General features: G+C 40.9%; 1 protein-coding gene across 2 annotated transcripts in view; it reads right to left on the bottom strand.

The window, feature by feature from the left end:
• Nucleotides 1-11,344, bottom strand: part of BMP2K (BMP2 inducible kinase) — a 134,182-nt gene extending 122,838 nt beyond the window's left edge. For both annotated transcript variants that reach the window (XM_060113705.1, XM_060113713.1), the window contains exon 1: nt 10,964-11,344. In XM_060113705.1, coding sequence (XP_059969688.1) covers nt 10,964-11,132 — 169 coding nt within the window. In that variant the 5' untranslated portion in view covers nt 11,133-11,344. The remainder of the gene's footprint in view (nt 1-10,963) is intronic.
• Between the last annotated feature and the right edge of the window lie 9,669 nt (nt 11,345-21,013).

Here is a 21,013-nt window from a genome sequence, read left to right as displayed (position 1 = left end):
AATCTAAAAAAAAAAAAAAAAAAAAAAAAAATTCAACGTTTCTCTACCTAGAAAATGATCACCTCTGATATCACAGACTAGTCAGAGGGGTTTCCCAAAGTAATGATCATATGTTCCTTCACACAGAGCATTAAGGAAATGAGACCCCCTTCTTGCTAATCTCTCATTCTCTTAGATTCTGGCTGTCACGTTAAACCTTGGTACTTATCAGCCACTCAAGAGAAAGCCATAGCCACTTGATCATTTCCAACATTATTACTTTCTTAAGATTAGCTACTCAGAGCACATACTTTAGGCCTCTTCAGCTTGCTCTCTCTGTCCTACAGTAGTAGCTTTCTTAAAGATGCCATGGGTCAAGGGAACTTAGGCTAGAATATTTCTGAGAGTCATACCTAATAAAAAGAGCAATGTAGTACGCACAAAACAAAGATGTACTGTTCCTGTAATCATAACAAAAATAAAACAGGCAAGAAATCCAAAAATAAATCTGGTTGTATTTTTTTCATCCATCTAGATAATATTGTACCTACATTATCATCAAATATATCTACCTATTTTAATTTCTATAAAGGGACACAACTTGAAAAACAGTGCCAATCTGCTCCTAAATATCAACTGAACAGCAGGATATGTCAAATCTGGTTGCTATCCAATTGTTTTACAGTAAAATTTTTTTTTTTTTTTTTTTTTTTTTTTTGCGGTACGCGGTCCTCTCACTGTTGTGGCCTCTCCTGTTGCGGAGCACAGGCTCCAGACACGCAGGCTCAGCAGCCATGGCTCACAGGCCCAGCCACTCCACAGCATGTGGGATCTTCCCGGACCGGGGCACGAACCCGTGTCCCCTGCATCGGCAGGCGGACTGTCAACCACTGCGCCACCAGGGAAGCCCTACAGTAAATTTTTACTGGCCTTCTGACTGCTGTTCAGTTAAAAAACTCAATCTCCTACAAATGTACTGAATACCTATCATGAGTACAGCACTGCAAGAGATATAAGATGACCATAAGCGAAACCTTAAAGGAGCTTTTAATCTTGCAGTAGAGGAAACTTTTTATTAGACATTTTCTTGAAATAGAACAAAGCTGTATCAAATAAGTGCAATATGAGCAAGAGTTGCTACACAGGGCATCGAAGGAAGGCATAATTACACTCATTTGGTTGCGAACAGGGTCTCATGGAAAAATAAAGATTGCAAATAACTAACTGTATTTTAAATGTATTCTGCAAGATCCAATTTCAACAGGATTGGGAGGCAGGTGTCTGCATTCTAAGCAAATGTAACAACATAAGCTGAAAAACAGGAATGAGAAAGCATCAGAGAAGTGCAGAAGATATCAAGTACATATACAATAGTGATATACACCTAGGGTTGGAGTGAGAGATTAAGGCTGGAGAGGGGCTTGGGGTCACATTACAGAGGACCTTGAATCCCAGAGTAATGAGTCTGCATTTCACTTGGTTAGGCAAATAAGAGGGTGACATAATCAGAAGTCCACTTCAGAGACAATAAATTTGAAGGAATACAAGTGTTGATTTGGTGAGTAAAGAGCCTAAAAGGGGAGGGATAGTCCACACAAGAACGTACTTCTTTAAGAAGTATTAGGGACCCAAACTAGAGCTGACAGCACTGGAAACAAAAGTAACGTTCCTCACACGTATCATGGTTAAATTTTCTATCCGTAAACTCACTCAGATAAAGTATAACCATACCCTGCCTCATATATTCTTTACAAATAAAAACTTGAAAAACAAGAAAGTTTCTTTACTTCAAGATACCCGCTAAAATACATATATTATAAATGAGTCACTTGGAGAACACAAGTTACTAAAATGACAAAAGCAGCAACTAAGGCCGTACATCCTTTGAAATTAAATAGTACTCTGAAATGCCACGCAATTTTATTTGAGCACCCATCCCCTACCTTAAGGCTACCACATAAGGCAACTTCTTAGAAACGACTTTTTCCCAATGATTAAGAAATAATTTTATACCGTGGAATAAAAAATAAATTGCTACCCTATATTGAAGTTTGCCAAAAAATTCAAATGCATGACAATCAAACACAATCCTTTCATTACAGTCTCAATCCTAAAACTGTTCATCATTATCCCTCCTTTCTCATGCTCCTCTCTTATCAGCAGGAGAAGTAAAATTCAGTTATATAGACAGAATCAGAGAATGCTAAAATGGAAAAAGATGCTACAGGTTCATCTTTACCCACTTCATTTTTTTTCCTTGAGGAAACTGAGGTCAAACTGTCACAATGTGTGGACAATGCTTTTTGCACAGGGATGTTCTTTACTTTCTATTTATAATGTCAAAAACTGGACAACAAAAAATTGTATTGGAATGGTAGACTATGGTATATTGATGATTCTGAAAAATTCTGATTTTGAAGAACTTTAATTATATGTAAATGTTCACAATATTAAAAAAAAAGATCCCACATGCAGCAGAGCAAGTAAGCCCGTGCACAACTACTAAGCCTACACACCCGCAACTACTGAAGCCCGCACACCTAGAGCTCAGCAACAAGAGAAGCCAGAAGCCACCACAATGAGAAGCCTGTGCACCACAACAAAGAGTAGCCCCCGCTCGCCGCAACTAGAGAAAGCCCACGCACAGCAATGAAGACCCAATGCAGGCAAAAAACATAAAAAAATAAAATAAAATAAAATTTTTAATTAAAAATAAAGTAAATGCAAAAAAGTTTTTTAAAAAAGTCACAATGTGAGTTAGTGGCATTAACTGGGATTAGCAGCTGGCCCGACTCCAAGTTTTGCCTTTTTTTTTTAATAGTTGCCTCCAAGAAGGCATCATTTCAAAATTTAATATAATGTTAAAATAGGAAAACTAGTAGCAACAATTGTTTCACACTTTAAAATAATATCCATTGCAAAGTGCCTCTCCAAAGGTTACGTCCCAAACTATGCCCTTAACGTTACTGGAATTCTAAGACCAACCCAAAATTCCAAAAACAAAATCCCTCTGTGGAAAGGCCCGACAACCACTTTCCTACAGAGTTTTGAAACTTAGCAGAAATGTGCTGACTGAGCTCCTTTGTAAAGATGATACACACAGACAGAGAATCTCCAAATTAACTAAGTGCCCAACTATTTAAAACGGCTCAGTCATTAACCACTCAGTGTCCCAACTGAGTCCCCTAAAAATAGTGGCTTGTGGGTACATAAATGGTTCACCAGATGCATGCAGGATAAAAAATCAGGGAATGAGCAGTCTCAAGCCTTTGCTGATGAAACCTTATGCAGCACTGAAATTGCCATTCAGACTCTTCATGTCAGAATTCCAGATCAAGGTTTTAATCATTTTGATAGCCACCAAACGTGTTCTAATAAATGTGTATGTTCTACTTTAAGCTTTGACCAAAAAAAAAAAAAAAAAAAAAGGAGAGAAGGGGTGAAAGAGAACCCCAGATAATACACAAGATTAGTAAAGAACACTAAAGAAGATCAGGAATCAATGTAAGAACAGACATCAAGTCTACCTTCTAGTATGTTCCTTAGTACTAACAACATCAATTTTCTATTTATCCCTCCTGCAGACTCCATAATGGAAAGATACTAACAAGTATTAATTTATTTCCATTATTTTTAAAATAACCAAAGACACCCTTTCCAATTTACTCAGCACTAACCACACAAAGTTGACTACAGCTAAAAGCAAAGAAATTTGACATACCAGTGCAAGTTAGCCCCTTTATTGGAGATAAATGTATAGTTTCCACTACATACTTTTGAAGTGTTGAAAACTGGGAATTGTTTTAGTGTCAGTATCTTGTCCTTGAATAAAACTGTCACCTCTAGAGAAAACATATCAGCAGACAATCAAATTTACAGCTTAGGCGCTATCCCTACAATGATAACATAGACAACCCAAAAGAGAAGCATCTGTTAATAAGATTCTATGTAATATCCTTTGCTTCAAATTACTTTCATATTATTGTGAAAGCATATGCTGTTATCAAGGTCAAAATTCTATACAGCTGATTGAAACATAAAAATTTTATGTGACTGAATGCCATATAATAATTATCTAATCAAAATGATTCAGATTTTTTACAAACATAAATGTGAAACTTAATTCAGGATAAATGTAATACCTAATCTAAAAGCAAGTTACTACAATGCCAGAATCAGATTTCACTGAAAACTTGTAACTAAATCTGAACCTAAAACTAACCCATATTGACTGAGGGATTAGGCATGCACTGTTAGGTACTGTCACAAATTATCTTGTCAATATCACACATTGCCTATTGATCTTCATAATAGGTATTAACTATGCATTACAGAAAAGGAAACAATGTTTCCTGATAGTTTAATTCAACAACAACAAAAAATTCCTGGGCAGGAAGTAAGGATACAGAGATAAATAAATAAGACCCTGTCCTCAAAAAGCTCTCCATCCAAAAAAGGCTGTCGAAATCAACTGTAGAATATAAAACAATTTCACAATTGCACGTAAAAATACTTTTCTTCTTTTAACTCACCACCTTTGCTAAATAAAGAAAAATATGTCAATAGAGAAAGATGACTTAAGGGGGCATCGACATTATTCTTTCTTTGCTGTTTCAAGAAAGCTAATTTAAACACTTTGCCTGAAACAAACTTGTCTTGAAACTTTGTCTTCGCCAAAGTAGAAAATTCAGGGTCCCCAGACATAAGTAGAAGACCTTTGAGAGGACAAGAACTAAAGAGCCCTCCACTGGTGCTTCTTAATTTGCAAATTAGGTCTTAAATTCTATTAAAGAATTCTGGTTAAAAAGAAGTCAAAAATCATTTCCTTTGAAAAGTATTTGAATGTCCATGATACAGTGAGGCAAATTTTATGACACAAAAAGCAATTAATACAGAGTCCTTTCAGCCTCAAGAATTTTACTATCTGCTAGGGGCCTTGAGACAGCAACAGTAATTAACCGCCCTAGTGTTTCCAAGTGCTTACATAATTGTATCTCAAGACAAAAGATTAAATGTGATAAGGGGAAAAAAGCAAACAGCCACAAATGTCCGCAGGAAGAAGGGAGTGATCATAGCCAGCAGTTAGGAAGCTAGGATTAGACAGTCACAAGCAGAGTGAAAGGCAAACAGAAGATTCAATCACAGAGCAAGGAGGAGAGGAGCACACTGTGGCTGGAGCAAAAAGCATTACTAGGAAATAACCACAGCTAAGACTCAGAAGGCAGGTGAATGACTGAGCATGGTCAATCATGAATGCCTGGCCCAAAAATGTGACCAAGTAAGATGACTTCTCAGCAGCACAACTGTTTCCTCCCTCCCCTTCACTCCTGAGTTTCAAGGCATCAGATTCTCCCGGTATTCCTTTGCCTCTCTGGCAGCTCCTTTTCAGTCTTTTTCAGTCTTTGCCTACTCTAAATCACCAGTTCTCAAGGCACTGTTCCTGGAGCAGCAGTATCTGCATTGATGAGCAAGTTGGTAGAAATGCAAATTACATGATCCGCCCAGATATACAAAATCAAACTTTGGAGGTCAGGCTCTGCAATCTGTGTTTTGCCAAGCCCTAACAAGCCCTCCAAATAAATGATTCTGGTAAACTCTAATGTCTGAGGCCAATGTTTCACAGGTGTCCTTCATGAGAGCCTTCCCCTTCTCATTCTACACCCTCTCCCTACACCAATCCTCTCCCCGGCTTAAAATAACAGCCAAATGCTCACCAATCAGAAGTACGTGTCTCTAAGTCCAAACACCTTTGCTGAGTACTGGACAATATATTCAACTTCTCACTTGATATGTATTTCCCCTCTCAGATATCTCAACTAAGCATGTCTGGAATTACTGGATATCCTCCCAACACCCCCAAACCTGTTCCTTCTCTACTCTTCCCCATCTCAATAAATAGCACCTCCTTCATCTAAGAAGTACATAAGCAAGTCATTCTTCACACTTCCTACAACACCCACCTCCATCCAATCCAAAACCAGGTCTTCCCATTCAAGCATCAGTAACATTAGGCTCCATCCCCACTGCCATCATCTTAACTAATCATCTAATTTGTATACCTCTTAAACAGTCTCTATAGAGCAAACACCATGATCTTACGAAAATACAAATCAGAGCGTGTCACGGCCCTAATTTAAATCCTTCAGTAGCTTCCCATTGCATTTTCAGACAAAACCCAAAATCCCCAACATGGCATACAAAGACCTGGATCCTGGTCCTCTCCAAAACCACCTTGGGTCCTTCTTCCATGTGATTCATCCATGATAGTCCATAGCTCTGGACATAATTCACTTCCTGAAACTCTTCCCCACACAGGAATTTCTCTCTTCATGACATACTCCATACCACGCCACCTTCATACCTCTGCCTTTACTTAACTCTCCTCATACTTCAGATTTCTGCTAAAATGTCAAAAAAAAAAGCCTTCCTTCATCCTCCAATACAAATTGAATCAGTTATTCTCTCATAAAACCCTATGCTTTCTTCTCACGACAATTATCAAAATTGTTAACTACATTAACCTGATTAATTCTGTTTAACATGTACCTTCTACACTAGACTGTAAGTTCCATAATGCCAGAGAAATACCTGTTTTGTTCTCTGCTGTATAAATAGCACCTAGTACAGAGCCTGGCATTTAAAAAAAAAAAAAGGCATTTAATAGTTAGGGAATAGTAACAGTTGCTGATATCTTTACTAAATCCTCCCCTCTGCTTTGTTATCTCTCAAGAACTTTTACTTACATGTTACTGGGTAGCCACAGATAATTCCTGCAAATGAGATACCATGCTTAAAGATTCTTGCTGATTTATCCTGCAAGATCAGATGTACCTTATTACCTTCCTGTAAAATTAACAATAAGAATTGACACCTAGCCTAAATTCACCCTACTCTAAGCAGTTAACTCTGAGAGCTACTGAGCTTTTACAGAACTCTGTAGTAAATTTCTGGCCTCCAATTACTGACAGTGCCAACAACCCCCATGCCCATGTCAGAAAGTCCTATGCATCCAATCATATTCAAAATACCACTCCTATCCAGTCCCATAACCTCATGATTAGACTATGTCAACAAATTTTTGATGGTGTCCTGTTTTCTACGCTCCCCATAAGTCCACTTTTCTTTTTTTTTTTTCTTTTTTTTTTTTTAATTTATTTTTTTTGCGGTACGTAGGCCTCTCACTGTTGTGGCCTCTCCCGTTGCAGAGCACAGGCTCTGGACGCGCAGGCTCAGCGGCCATGGCTCACGGGCCCAGCCGCTCCGCGGCATGTGGGATCTTCCCGGACCGGGGCACGAACCCGTGTCCCCTGCATCGGCAGGCGGACTCTCAACCACTGCGCCACCAGGGAAGCCCAGTCCACTTTTCACCAGACACTTAGGGGAAAAAGTCTCCTACTTGACAACCCACTCTTCCCATTATCAATCAATAGTAAATTCTTCTGACTAGCACTGAAGGTATACAGAGGCATATGATCCAAAAGCAGTCCTACATTTTAGTAAAAACTTGGACGGTTACATTGAATTATATGTGCTTGACAATTTGACACTGTTTCAAGGTAAAATTCACATATAGCTCTACCTCACTTCTACAGCCGATGTTGAAATTCCACTCCTGAAACTAAATTGTTTGCGAGGAAAACCATAAAAATGGCCCACTGTGATATCAGTCCTCTCAACTTTGAGCAAGAACTAAAAAGGTGCAAGTTGTCAGCATTTTCAAACATCTATATACTTAACTAGAAAGAGATTATGATACAAAGTGTATAATATTTCAGAAAGGAAACTACACCAATAGTTTAGTTATAACATACAACATAAGTATACCCCTGAGAATGTGGGTTTTTTAAATATATATAATATATAAAACATGTATGTGCATGTAAATATATGCATACATACACATACCTATACATACATACATATAGTTTATCCTCATTATTTGGAGAGTTCATATTTGTAAACTTGCTTACTTGCTAAAATTTATTTGTATCCCCGAAATCAATAAAATATCCCAAAATCAATACAATGGCACTTTCATAGTTATTTGCAGACATGCGCATAGTGCTGAAAATTTTAAGCCAGCTGGAATCAACAAGGTATTGCTCTGCCTTGTTTCAGCTCTCACTGCTATAAACAAGGGCCCTTTTCAAGGTCTATGTAGTGTCATGTTTTTCTCACTTTTGTGTTTTTTATTGGTGATTTTGTTGTTTAAAATAGCCCCCAAGCATAGTGCCAAAGTGTTGTCCATCTAGCGTTTCTTAGTGCAAGAAGGCTATGATGTCCCTTACAGAGAAAATCTGTGTATTCACTAAGCTTCATTTAGGCATGAGTTACAGTACTGTTGACCATTAGTTCAATGTTAACAAGTCAACAGTATATATTAAACAAGGTGTCTTTAAACAGAAACACACATAAAACAAGGTTATACAGTGACTGGTTGACAAAAATGCTGTAAACACAGGCTTGCGGTACCCTGACACTATTTCCCCTAGGAACAATGATTCAGTATTTGCTAAATCACTGGTCACAGCGACTTTATAGAACGTGACTACTGTGAATAATGAGAATCAAGTATGTATTTGAAGAGAGGGGCGGCAGCACTCACACCAGGTTTATTGAAGACTAAAGACACTGCAGAGGTCATTCTGAGCAAGCTGCCTATATTTGCAGTAGCATGGCAAAAACACCTCAGGACACAGCATCTACAGGGTCTTGCCTCTATTTAAACAACACTGACACAACGCAAAAATGTAAAATCAACTAAGTTTGTTTTTTGATCTGTCGTTGCTTCTACCCTTTTCCCACTCAATGGTACACCTCTCCCCAATTCAGGTACTCTAAACTCTACAGTAAGGCCTTTTCACAAGCACTTGCCCTAATCTTACAATTGGGCAAATGTATCTGTAAATTATTGAATGATCATTCTTGAATGCAAACCACGTTTGTGCTTAAACATCTTATCTAAATTGTAGCATTACTTATTTGGAAAGAAGAGATGATATTAAGCATATGAAATAACAATATGTTGTCAGGATCAAAAAGTAAACCGCATACAGATAATTTTGGTTGTGCACGTGCTGAAAATAGAAGAAATACACAAGGAACAAAGACTAGGCCTCAGCCTTCCCTCTGGGGAAGGCCAAAAGCCTAGTTCCAGGAGCTGGGGTGTTGGGTTGGGGAAGTGCCATCTTCCAAAAGAGTTTGTTCAACGCTTGCTTCCCCCTAGCACTTGATTACGGATTTTTCCAAGAGAAATGACAAATGTATGGCAAAAGTAAGTGGAACACTCTAACAGTGACATTAGTGACTGAAACATTTTTTTAATTTGTGTGTGTGTGTGCTTGAGCACTCCCCTTTTGAAATTCATTTGTATTTGCATTTTCCAAAATTACTTCTTTTTTATTGAAAATGGTTTGCTCAGGGTAATGACAGGACATGCGTGGAGCAGCGGAAGAAGCTACCAAAGTCTAACTTGACGAAATGTCAATGATTTCTTATTAAGTAAAAGACCCATCTGGGATTTAGTGAAATGAAGTGAGTAATATTATTCAAGCCACCCTTTAGTTACTACAACAATTCAAAAACAGAAGTACAGCATGTGAGTTAACAGCCATGTCTTCTTAAAACCTATAGCTTAATCTACAACTCAAACACTTGAAGTTAACGTATAATAAAGAACTACAACTTTTACAGCATGGTAAATCTGTCTATCAACACCAATTACCATATATACATTCATTATTTGACAAGCTAAAGATCCTCCTCCCACCTAAGGTTCAGCTAGGCTCATTATTAGGGGCAATGGCTTGCAAAACAATGACATCCATCCTGAATAATTCAAGATTTCTTTCTCTTTAGAATATTGTATAGACAAAAATCTTCAGGTTTTTCTTTTGTACTAATTTGCTATTGTTTATGGCATTTCAAAAAACACAAGTGGAATCTCAGTCTACTGTCTCCAAACCACATCAACAACTGACCCTCAGAGAACCAAAACTACTGTCTTTGATTTCTTCTCTCTTAATCTTGAAACTCAGAAGGGCAAATTATCAAAAAATTATTTCTTGAGAAATTTTTAAGTATTTTTGTAATATCATTCTGCAGTTAAAAACTCAAAAGTCAGTGAAGCATGCAATAAAACAAGAGTATTTCTTACAAGCCAATTATACAAGAAATACAAAACTAAAAGTGTAGGATTTTTTTTTAATGGAGCAAACTTTTTTGTAAGCAGACTCTCAACTGTTGACATAGTCTGATAAAGATAATGAAGGATCGAACACAAAACTTCTCAAGTGAAAGTTAACCTGCTTTCATATCGTCTTTTAAAGTCTTATCAAAGAAGACACACCGAAAGGGTGTGACTAGCACCCTGCCTGATAGAGAAGATTCTAAAAAACAAGGATAAGTGGACTTCAAGTTTACCTGCTCCCCCAAAGCAACCTACTAACTGAATTTGGGGCAAAGTATCACCTCCATCACGCACACGCACAGAAATAAATTGTTTTTCAACTGATGACTGAGCAGGAGCAAACCCAGGCTGAACGAACACCCGGGGTTGCGGAGTCCTGTGCCCTGCGTCGCGAGTGGTGAGGCCAACGCTTGACACCCCACTGAGCCACAGCGGGGAAAGAAGAGCCCCAATCCTGCTCGATCTGACCCTCTAATGAGTCACTGGTCCAATCATGACACCGCAGCACTCGCTAAGACGTTTCCTATTTATTTCTTTGCGTCAAGAAGCACTGAAAATGACAAACTCGTACTGAAAGAACTGTGCACGGGTCAGAGCTGCCGGCGGCGAGAAAAGCAGACTTAAGAGCGAGAGCCCGAGCTACTCTAAAAGCCCCCGCTGGCCCGGCAGAGGAGGCAGAAGGGGTTAGAGTGAGCCGGGAGGGCGAGGAGACAAGCGGGCGAGGACCTGGAGAAGCTACCGCCACACCCCAGCCCTCCCTCACCTGCCGGCCCGAGCCTCCCCGGGCGCCCGTACCTTCGGCCAGTGACTCCTCCAGGGTGACCTGGTAGCGGCCGACCGCGAACACCCGGACCCCCACGGACGAGCTACTAGAGCCGGCCCCGGCCCCGCCGGCCCCGCCACCCGCCGCTCCACCGCCGCCGCCGCCGCCCTCCGACTTGGGCATTCGAGAGAACTTCTTCATGGTCCCGCCGGCGCGCTGGAGGGCGCGGGGCGCGCGCAAGGGCGAGCGAGAAGGTGAGCGCCCGGTCCGGCACGCGGCCGGGCGTCCGCGAGGGGTCGCCGCCCCTCGCTCGTCCGAGCGTCCGAGAGCGCTACGGCCTGCCGAACCTCACATTCCGCGCGCGCCGAGCGCACTGCCCCGGCCCCGCCGCCCGCTCCGCGGCTCCGCTGCAGCTGCCGGGCTCCCGCAGAGGGCGGTGAGGGGGGGCGGGGACAGGGCGGGGCGCGAGGGGGCGGGCCCGAGTGCGAGGGCGACGCGGCCGCCTCCGCCAGTGCCCCGGGCGCCCTCGCAGCCGCACCAGGACGAACCGCGAGCCCCGGAGGAGGGCGCAATAGAAGGAGGTGGCGAAGGGGGCGGGGCGACCGGCCCCTCCGCGGAGTGGGCTGGTCCGCTCAGGCCGCACACTCTCTGGACAGCATCCCGCGGCACCGCTGCCGCCCCAGCCGAACCCACGCCGCCCGCCACTCGAGGCCGTTGGCGGCGCGGCGCCCCTGCCGACCGCTCACTGAGGCTAGGCGCCCCGCGCAGGCGCGTGGCCTGCGCCGCCGGAAGTGACGGTTCCGGCTCTTGTCACGTGGAGGGGGATGGGGGAGGCGATGGGGGGGGTTGGGGACGAGAACGAGGTCCGGAATCCCGGGTCTGGGGTCCTGGCCGGGAGGGTTCAGGCCTGGCTCCTGGGGTCCTGGCTTCGAGCAGGGAGGTGGCCCGGGGACCGGTTTTCGCGCTGGCTGTGCGCGGTGTCTGTCATCTCGGCCAGGAGTTGGTATGTCACTCTGGGGGCTTAAAAATGCCAACAACTTAACCCCCGCTAACGGACTTCTCGCTGCATTTCTAAGCTGGTTCTCCAGAGCTTCTCCCCTGAGAATCTTCTTCCGCCCGCCCACCCCGAGCGTGGGAGGTGGGAGCAGCGCGGAACTGGAGCGGATTCCAGTAACCCAACTTCTAAAGCCGTGGTGTCGCACTCTAACAGACGCTTGTGCTAGGGAGAGTTTTGCGGTTTATAAATGATTTAGGAGTACTTTCAGAATCTCGTGTGTGCTGTGCAATAGCCCTGTGAAGTATTCAGAGCAGGTATTAAGTCCGTTAGGGACTTTTCATCACCTTTGGCCAAGAGTGCTTAACGGACTCGCCCAAGGTCACATGGCTGGCTTGTGATAGAACTGTGACTACAAGGGCCATCCTTTGATACTTAGTTTCATACTTCGGGCCATCCGGAAAAAGTAGGTTAGGGTCAGATGGTTGAAAAATGGCAGATTTAGGACTTTGGTAGCAAAACCAGCCATTGGTTCCCCCTTCCTCCTTTAACAAAGAGATTTGCCCATTAAAAAAAAAAGACCCGTTTGCATCCATTTCATAAACTGCAGGAATCTCAACGCCTGCGGGGTGAGGCAGGCAAAGTGAACGTGGTGTTAAGACGTTCTGGGTGGTAGGGAATGGGAAATCATTGAGCGTATGTAAAGAAAGAAACCGATTCTCAAATCCAGCCTGCTTTCCCCCCCGTATGAATACAGGCCCACTGTGGCCAAAGGTTCCATTTCTTAAGAGAAGCCAAAAATCTGGATTTTTTTCTAATATGGCACTTTCCAAATTTTTTAAATGTAGGCCAAATAAATTGTGCTTGTGGGACTCCGGTCTGAACCTTCTATGAAAGTAGATGATGTGGTTATATCCCCACCCCTGTTTCTTGATCCAGCTTTTTAATGAGATACGGGCAGAAACGTTAGAAAATGTGCTTAGGCAAAAGACTTTGGGCTTAAAATCTTCCATTTTTTTCTTCCCCTCTGCTATTTCAAGAGAAGCTATTTCTGACAACATTAAAACAGTGCTCTGGATTTGGGCATCTTTGCTGCATAACCCACTAAGCTAAAATTCTTCGTCCAGAGACCTGACTTTTAAAAGTCCAGCTCAATGGAAGTCAGATATGTCAGATCATTGATGTGGTGTGACAATTGGGGATTTCCATTCAGAAATAAGCGGACCATTCTCCTTACTGTGGGGATTCACTGTGGAGTCTCATTCCTACAGTATTTGAATTATATTTTTTCAAGCCAAATAACTGAGAAATTTAGTCATTTCATACAATCTAAACTGCAATCAGCCTAACATACAAAGTTGAGGCCTAATACATATTCATCGGATGACAACACAAGAGTAAATGAAGTCTCCTGTGATCAGTTTGGGAGCCAATTTACCACAATTGCTGTGGTTTAAAAAAAAAAAAAAAAAAAAAAAACTTCTGTGTACCCAAATAACCTGACTTCTGATATGGAAGTTGATCATTAATTTAAGGCATAGATCCTCTCTCAAAAATTATGAGTAACACTAAGCAATGTGTTCTTTAATTTTTCATCAAGCACATAATAAAAATTTGAATATTGTTTGATCTTCTCAGAATGTTAACTCCACAATATTCTATGACAAACATGTTACTAATAAGAATGCAAAAACATTGTATTACTAATAAAAAGAATGCCAAGCATTTACAAACACTATCAAAAGATGTTGATATTAACTGTCAGATTGTATCCTCCTAGCAGCTTTGTGAGTCAAAATTGTGTCCATAAACTGATTTGTAGGCAGAAAATGAGATACTAATCAGTGGAAAAACTATATTGAGAATTCTAGTCTTTTAGTTTTGCACTCATTTCACTTTTGTTGCCTGTTGGAAATTAAAATCTCTAGAAGAAAAAGTATGGATAATGTACATTCTGATCATCTTAAACACTGTCATTGAGGTGACTTACAGTAAGAACACAGATATAGAATAGTTTAATAGAGATTAAAAGTTAAAATTACATTTCAGGGGGTTTTTTTTCAATATAAACGTCAACCTTTCTAATGTTTACAGCTGTACTGTGATTAAAATAGTTGGAAACTAGCCACATAATAAAGACTTTTATTTAAAGCAGATTGTTTCAGTTTACAAGGTTTCATGTTACAATATACTGATAAAGTCAGCAGATCATCGTAGCCAACTAAATGATTCTGAGCTCCTCAAACAGGAAGGAATTTGACAATGGTGAGGAGGAGGGAGGATTATTGTTATATTTTTGTCTTCTACTGGAAAGCTATAAACCTTCTTGTTACTTTGACCCTCATCTTTTTTGCACTAAGGTGGCTCTCAAAGACATATGTGAAGTAAGAATGACTGACATGGATCAAAGTATGCTTATCCCAAAAGGCTTATTCCAGTGCCATAATTACCTTTACAAATCATCTCTTCCAATTCCTGATTGATCACTTTTCCTCAGGAGTCAATGTTTTCCTTTGATGATGTGTCTTCAATCATTATTAGCCTCATTATGTTTTACTAGAAGGAAAAATTATCCTCCCTGCCTAACAGAATTACATCATACCTAGTTAAACGCCCATATCTTTGCTTTCCAAAAAAGTAAAAGTCCTGACTGAAGTCCATTAAAAGAATATATATATCCATTTAAAAAGTTTTTTTTAAAAAATATCACTGATATTTGAATCCTCTGTTAAAACTACTCAACGTCATTACTATGCCTGTAAAAAATGTATATACATCAAAGAAAAATCAATCTGATAGTATACTTTAAAATACCAAGATGCTCAAAAATACTCTTAATAAGAGAAATAACTCATTTGACTTAAAATACTTTTCTGTGATAGAATTTTTCCTGTAACTTGACCATGCTTTTTAAAAAGACTGCAAAGGGCTTCCCTGGTGGCGCAGTGGTTGAGAATCTGCCTGCTAATGCAGGGGACACGGGTTCGAGCCCTGGTCTGGGAGGATCCCACATGCCGCGGAGCAACTAGGCCCGTGAGCCACAAGTACTGAGCCTGTGCGCCTGGAGCCTGTGCCCCTCAACAAGAGAGACCGCGATGGTGAGAGGCCTGCGCACCGTGATGAAGAGTGGCCCCTGCTTGCCACAGCTAGAGAAAGCCCTCGCACAGAAACGAAGACCCAACAGAGCAAAGATAAATTAATTAATTAATAAACTCCTACCCCCAACATCTTCTTTAAAAAAAAAAAAAACTGCAAGAATGACCATCATTAAAAAATCTACAAACAATAAATGCTGGAGAGGGTGTGGAGAAAAGGGAACCCTCTTGCACTGTTGGTGGGAATGTAAATTAATACAACCACTATAGAGAACAGTATGGAGGTTCCTTAAAAAACTAAAAATAGAACTACCATATGACCCAGCAATCCCACTACTGGGCATATACCCTGAGAAAACATAATTCAAAAAGAGTCATGTACCACAATGTTCATTGCAGCACTATTTACAATAGCCAGGACATGGAAGCAACCTAAGTGTCCATCAACAGATGAATGGATAAAGAAGACATGGCACATATATACAATGGAATATTACTCACCCATAAAAAGAAACGAAATTGAGTTATTTTTAGTGAGGTGGATAGACCTAGAGACTGTCATACTGAGTGAAGTAAGTCAGAAAGAATACCATATGCTAACACATAACACACATATATATCTTAAAAAAAATGTTCTGATGAACCTAGGGGCAGGACAGGAATAAAGACGCAGATGTAGAAAATGGACTTGAGGACACAGGGAGGGGGAAGGGTAAGCTGGGACGAAGTGAGAAAGTAGCATTGACACATATACACTACCAAATGTAGAATAGATAGCTAGTGGGAAGCAGCTGCATCGCACAGGGAGATCAGCTTGGTGCTTTGTGACCACCTGGGGTGGGATAGGGAGGGTGGGAGGGAGATGCAAGAGGGAGGGGATATGGGGATATATGTATATGTATAGCTGATTCACTTTGTTATGCAACAGAAACTAACACAACATTGTAAAGCAATTATACTCCATAAAGATGTTAAAAAAAAAGAAAAGAAATAGAAGCATAGAGAAATAAAGGATCCTGCCCAAGATCAATCAGATAATAAAGGTCAAAACCATGATTAGATCTTTTTTTGCCTCCACATTCTTAACCCATGCTCTATACTGCTATATTATAATAAACAATGTTTAACTAGTAAACAACTTTTGATATAAAAAAATAATTTAAAAGACTGCAAGAGGTAGGCAACTTCACCACCAAGAGAGGTACTTTGATCCCTGACCCTGTTGAATTGGTGGCGAGGGGAGAGTCCACCAGGTATATACAGCACCTTAGCCTCACACCTCATGACAGGAATATCTTCCTGCCTCAAGAAGCATTTGTCCTAGAAGGGGATTACAGTCACATCCCTGGATATGTTCCTGCCCTCCCTCTTCTTGTTAGCCTTTGCATCTCCCTGCTATGGCCAAGCTACTCCCTGCTCCCAGTTACATTCATATAAAACTTAGCAGAGCGTAAAATAAGAACTAATTCTTATTGGGCACTTGCAATGTACCAGCGCTCTTCAAAAATAGCAATGTACCAGTGCTATTAACTCAGTAAATCTTCGTGACCACACTATGAAATAATATTTTAGACCATTACTCTCACTTTGCAGATGAGAATACTGATTCACAGAGAGATAGGTTACATACCCAAGGTCTGTCTTGTGACTTGTAGCAGGTTTCAAAACCAGGTAGTTTGACTTTATAGCTCATGCTCTTAACCCACTACACCATGGAGACTTTCCTTGAAAACACACAATAAACAATATGATTGCTGCAGTTTAAGGTGATAAGGTACCTTCCTATGCTCTCTGGTCACATCACTCACCAAATTTGAGTGTGCTGCTAGGGTTCAGGGAACCCTACTGTGATAAGTGAGATTAATTTCTGATTAACCAGGTATATTTAAAATTTAACAAATAGTTGCTGAATATCTGCAATGGGTAAAGCACTGTGGATGGGGGTGGGTAACTAGGAGATGCAAAGTTGAATAAGACAAGATTTCAGAGTTTATACTCTTGTGGGGTGGGGGAGACATGTACACAACCACATAATAGAGGCAGGGAAGAAAGACTGATAGTGGAGATAGAGTTGACTGTAAGCTCTGGACAGAAATGATGAGCTCTAAGGTTATGCAATGATGATATGTTGCCTTCAAATCTCCTCCTGACAGTGTGGTTGATGTTATGATCTTCAAAACTTCTGGGAACAGAAAAGCAGCTCTTCTGGGTTTGGAAGCGGGTGAGCAGTTCCCATGGAAAGATATTGAATCCTGTCCCCATGTGTTGAACTGATGCTGAATCTCTCTACTTACACAATATTCACACATACTCAAGCAAAACTCTATTCAAGTTACTGTAGAGGGACAGAGAGAAAGAAAGTGTTGAAGCTAAAGTCAGCTTTTGCTTCAGTCCCTTATCAAGATTCACATCTTGTTTTATCCAGACTTCTGCCAACTGTGGTAGAGACTATTTATTGAACCTGTATGATGTGCTAAATAGTGTATGAACCAATATACAATAAGAACCCATGCAGTGTGATAACGTCATGGAATTTCAAGCTGGAAGGCAATATAATTACTGGAGAAACTGAAGGAGGAACAGGAACATTGTTTGAGCACCTAGTATGTCTCAGGCATTGTGCTTAACACTGTATATATTTAATTCTCTAACAAGGGAAGTAGGTATTACTACATCTGACTTACAGCTCTCTCACTCCAGCCACCCTCAACCATTTTCATTCCTTACCAAGCTGTTTCAGGCCCCACTGCTCACGCAAGGTAGAATGTCTTGTTCTTTCCCACAGTCATCTGAATCAGTGGGTGACTGTGTGGGACTCCAGGGCCACGTCCGCTAGGAAACCTTTCCTGTCCTCTGTCATCTGCCAATCCCAGGTAGAATGGACTCATTTGCCCCCCACGCCACTCTGTACAACTTCCAGAACTACACCTATCACTTAATTACAAGGGCTTCATTCCATGCCTGTCTACCTCGACTGCAGTTTAAGAGGTTTAAGGAAAGGGACTGTGTCACATCGTTTTCTTAAAACTCAGTGCCAAGCAACATGTTTGACATATAGTGAATATTGAATAAATAAGTGAATAACTTTGCCCAAAATCTAGTAAGTGGTAGAGTTGGGGGTTGAGACCAGGCTCAAATCTCAGATGTGTCTGAAATCCCAAGCTTCTTAGCTTTTCTACACCGGACTTCCATTTGTCTTTAAAATAGGAATAAATGGGCTTCCCTGGTGGCGCAGTGGTTGAGAGTCCGCCTGCCGATGCAGGGGACGCGGGTTCGTGCCCCGGTCCGGGAGGATCCCACATGCCGCGGAGCGGCTGGGCCCGTGAACCATGGCCGTTGAGCCTGCGCGTCCGGAGCCTGTGCTCCGCAACAGAAGAGGCCACAACAGCGCGAGGCCCACATACCACAAAAAAATAAAAAATAAAATAAAATAGGAAGAATATGGGGAGGGGGGTTTGGGGGGGTTTGGAGGGGGGGGCTTTGGCCATGCTGTGCAGCTTGGGGGAATCTTGGTTCCCAGATCAGGGATTAAACCCAGGCCACAGCAGTGAAAGCGCTGAATCCTAACCAGTAGACCGCCGGGGAACTCCCAAGAATGTTTTTTTAATTTTGTTTTTCTGTGGTGGTGGTGAATTTTTTTGCTGTTGTTTTTTGAAGTGGGAGCTGGAAGGTGATGTGATCTATGAGTATTAAATAATGCACAACCAATACCAATCACACTGCCAGCACATAGTAGACAATGAAGAAATGTCCCCTTTCCTTTCTCTATATCATCTTGTTCAAAGTTGTACTAAATGTGACAGAACTAGAACCCAAACTATTCTACTGGGCTACCCTTTCATCACAGGTGCTTCACAGGTATAACCTATTGATTCTTCTTTGGAGTGAGTTTTAGGCTTCTTAGCATTTATCATTTATTTTATGTTTTGCTATTTTGGCAGACTTTACACTGCAAATTGTAGTATAGGACAATATAGGCAGACTTGGGGCAAGAAACAGCCTTTACCTGGCTGAAAGCTTCAGGAGGGTAGGAACCATGGCTTCTTCATCTCCATATATGTCTGGTCCCTAATAATTGCTTAATAAACATTTGTGGAACTCAGGTACATTGACCAACTTAAACTTAGGTGGCTTGCTGGATCTTTGCAGACAGTCTTAAGAGAAGAAATGCCGGTAGTTGAAAACAAAACAAAAACAACAAATGGGAAACTGCTCAGTTTATGGAACTATAAGAAAGGGAATTCTGCTTCTGGAATGGAAAACTTAAAAGGGTAAAATCAGGATAGCTTAAGCAAGAGAGTGTCATAAGTAATATCAGTAAGACAAACATAGGTGAGAGGTAAAAACTGAAACCTTAAGTAAATCTGAAAGCAAAGCCTGAGGCTATAATGAAAACGTGTTTCCTACCACTCGAAACAAACAAATCTGCCCAAAGAGGCTGATTTCTTTTCCACTGGCTAAAATCTCACCCTGGCTAAAATATCAAAAATACAAGTGTAAATCCTTTTACACTTGCTATTTCCCTGAGTCTGAGCACTGTCTTTCCCTCCTTGTCATCCATTTTAGACATATACAGCTTTCCCAACTTACCTCCTCCAGAAAGTTTTTTCCCAAGTTCCCCACTTCATAGTAATCCATCATTTCTCTGAACCATTGTAGCACTTTTGTCTGCATGCAAAGCCTAGCATACTGTGTCCTTTAATTGCTGAGTGTATATAAGTCTTAACTATGAAACAAAATGCACAATGTATAGTTATCATTTTAAAGTAATTCCATTGCATACATAGCCCAATATTGGGCACTTTATAGGTGCTAAATACTTATGGAATTAAACAAAGTACCTGGCAAATAAATGCTACTTTGAACTGATATTTTGAAATGTGCTTTTTAATGGCATTTTGGATTCACAGAAAGGAATAAAAGACAGATGCTATGAGGGGAGAGTTACAATTGATCAGAGTCTAGGTAAACAAAGATAAATTTGAATGTACTTTTGCTTAAAAGTAAAAGAGAGCGGGCCTCCCTGGTGGCGCAAGTGGTTGAGAGTCCGCCTGCCGATGCAGGGGATACGGGTTCGTGCCCCGGTCTGGGAGGATCCCATATGCCGCGGAGCGGCTGGGCCCGTGAGCCATGGCCGCTGAGCCTGCGCGTCCGGAGCCTGCGCGTCCGGAGCCTGTGCTCCGCAGCGGGGGAGGCCACAACAGTGAGAGGCCCGCATACCGCAAAAAAAAAAAAAAAAGTAAAAGAGAGCTTCCTATTATAGATCTTTCCCCAGAAAAATCTTAATGAAGTGTGACCAGATATTATATAAAAGCGATTTTTATCATTTATTTTCATCATGGTGATGATCAAACACCACCTTAGTGCATATTTCAAGCTAACATGAAAATTATACTTATGTACCCACTTCTTAAATTATAATATTTGTAAGTTGCTGTTTGTTGACCTTATTCAATTACATAATTTACATGTTGCTCTAAATATAATATTCAAGGAAATCATTCTTAAACATAAATATGCTTTTTTTAAACTTTTAATTTTTGGTACTTCAACAGATACCTTGTTTCTGTTCTCTCTCTTATCTGCTGACAGCACTGCACCTACTTATAGGGACAGATTAAAAACATTTTTCCCATTTACCATGACAACACCCAGCTAATGCTTACTGATAAACTAGTAGCAAGTCAGAACGTATACAAGATGCAAGAGGAATTAGCACTCCTGAGTAAGAACTTTAATTCAGGAGTGAAAAAAAAAAAAAAAAGAAAGCTAAAAGAAATTTATACATTGTTAACATTTTATTAAAATTCCTGCCATTTTTATCCAAATGAAATACCATTTGTTGAGTCCCCATGTTATATCCTTTTTATAAACAAGCACATTTTTATAAACTCTAAACTTATAAATTTGATGTGTGTGTGTGTTTAGGCAGCTTTGCACTAAAATGTTCATTCAGTATTGACAGATACCAAATTCAAATTTTGCACATATAC

This window comes from Mesoplodon densirostris, chromosome 1 (genome assembly GCF_025265405.1).
Source record: "Mesoplodon densirostris isolate mMesDen1 chromosome 1, mMesDen1 primary haplotype, whole genome shotgun sequence".
NCBI classification, from domain to species: Eukaryota; Metazoa; Chordata; class Mammalia; order Artiodactyla; family Ziphiidae; genus Mesoplodon; species Mesoplodon densirostris.
This window is presented reverse-complemented; position numbering and strand designations above follow the sequence as displayed.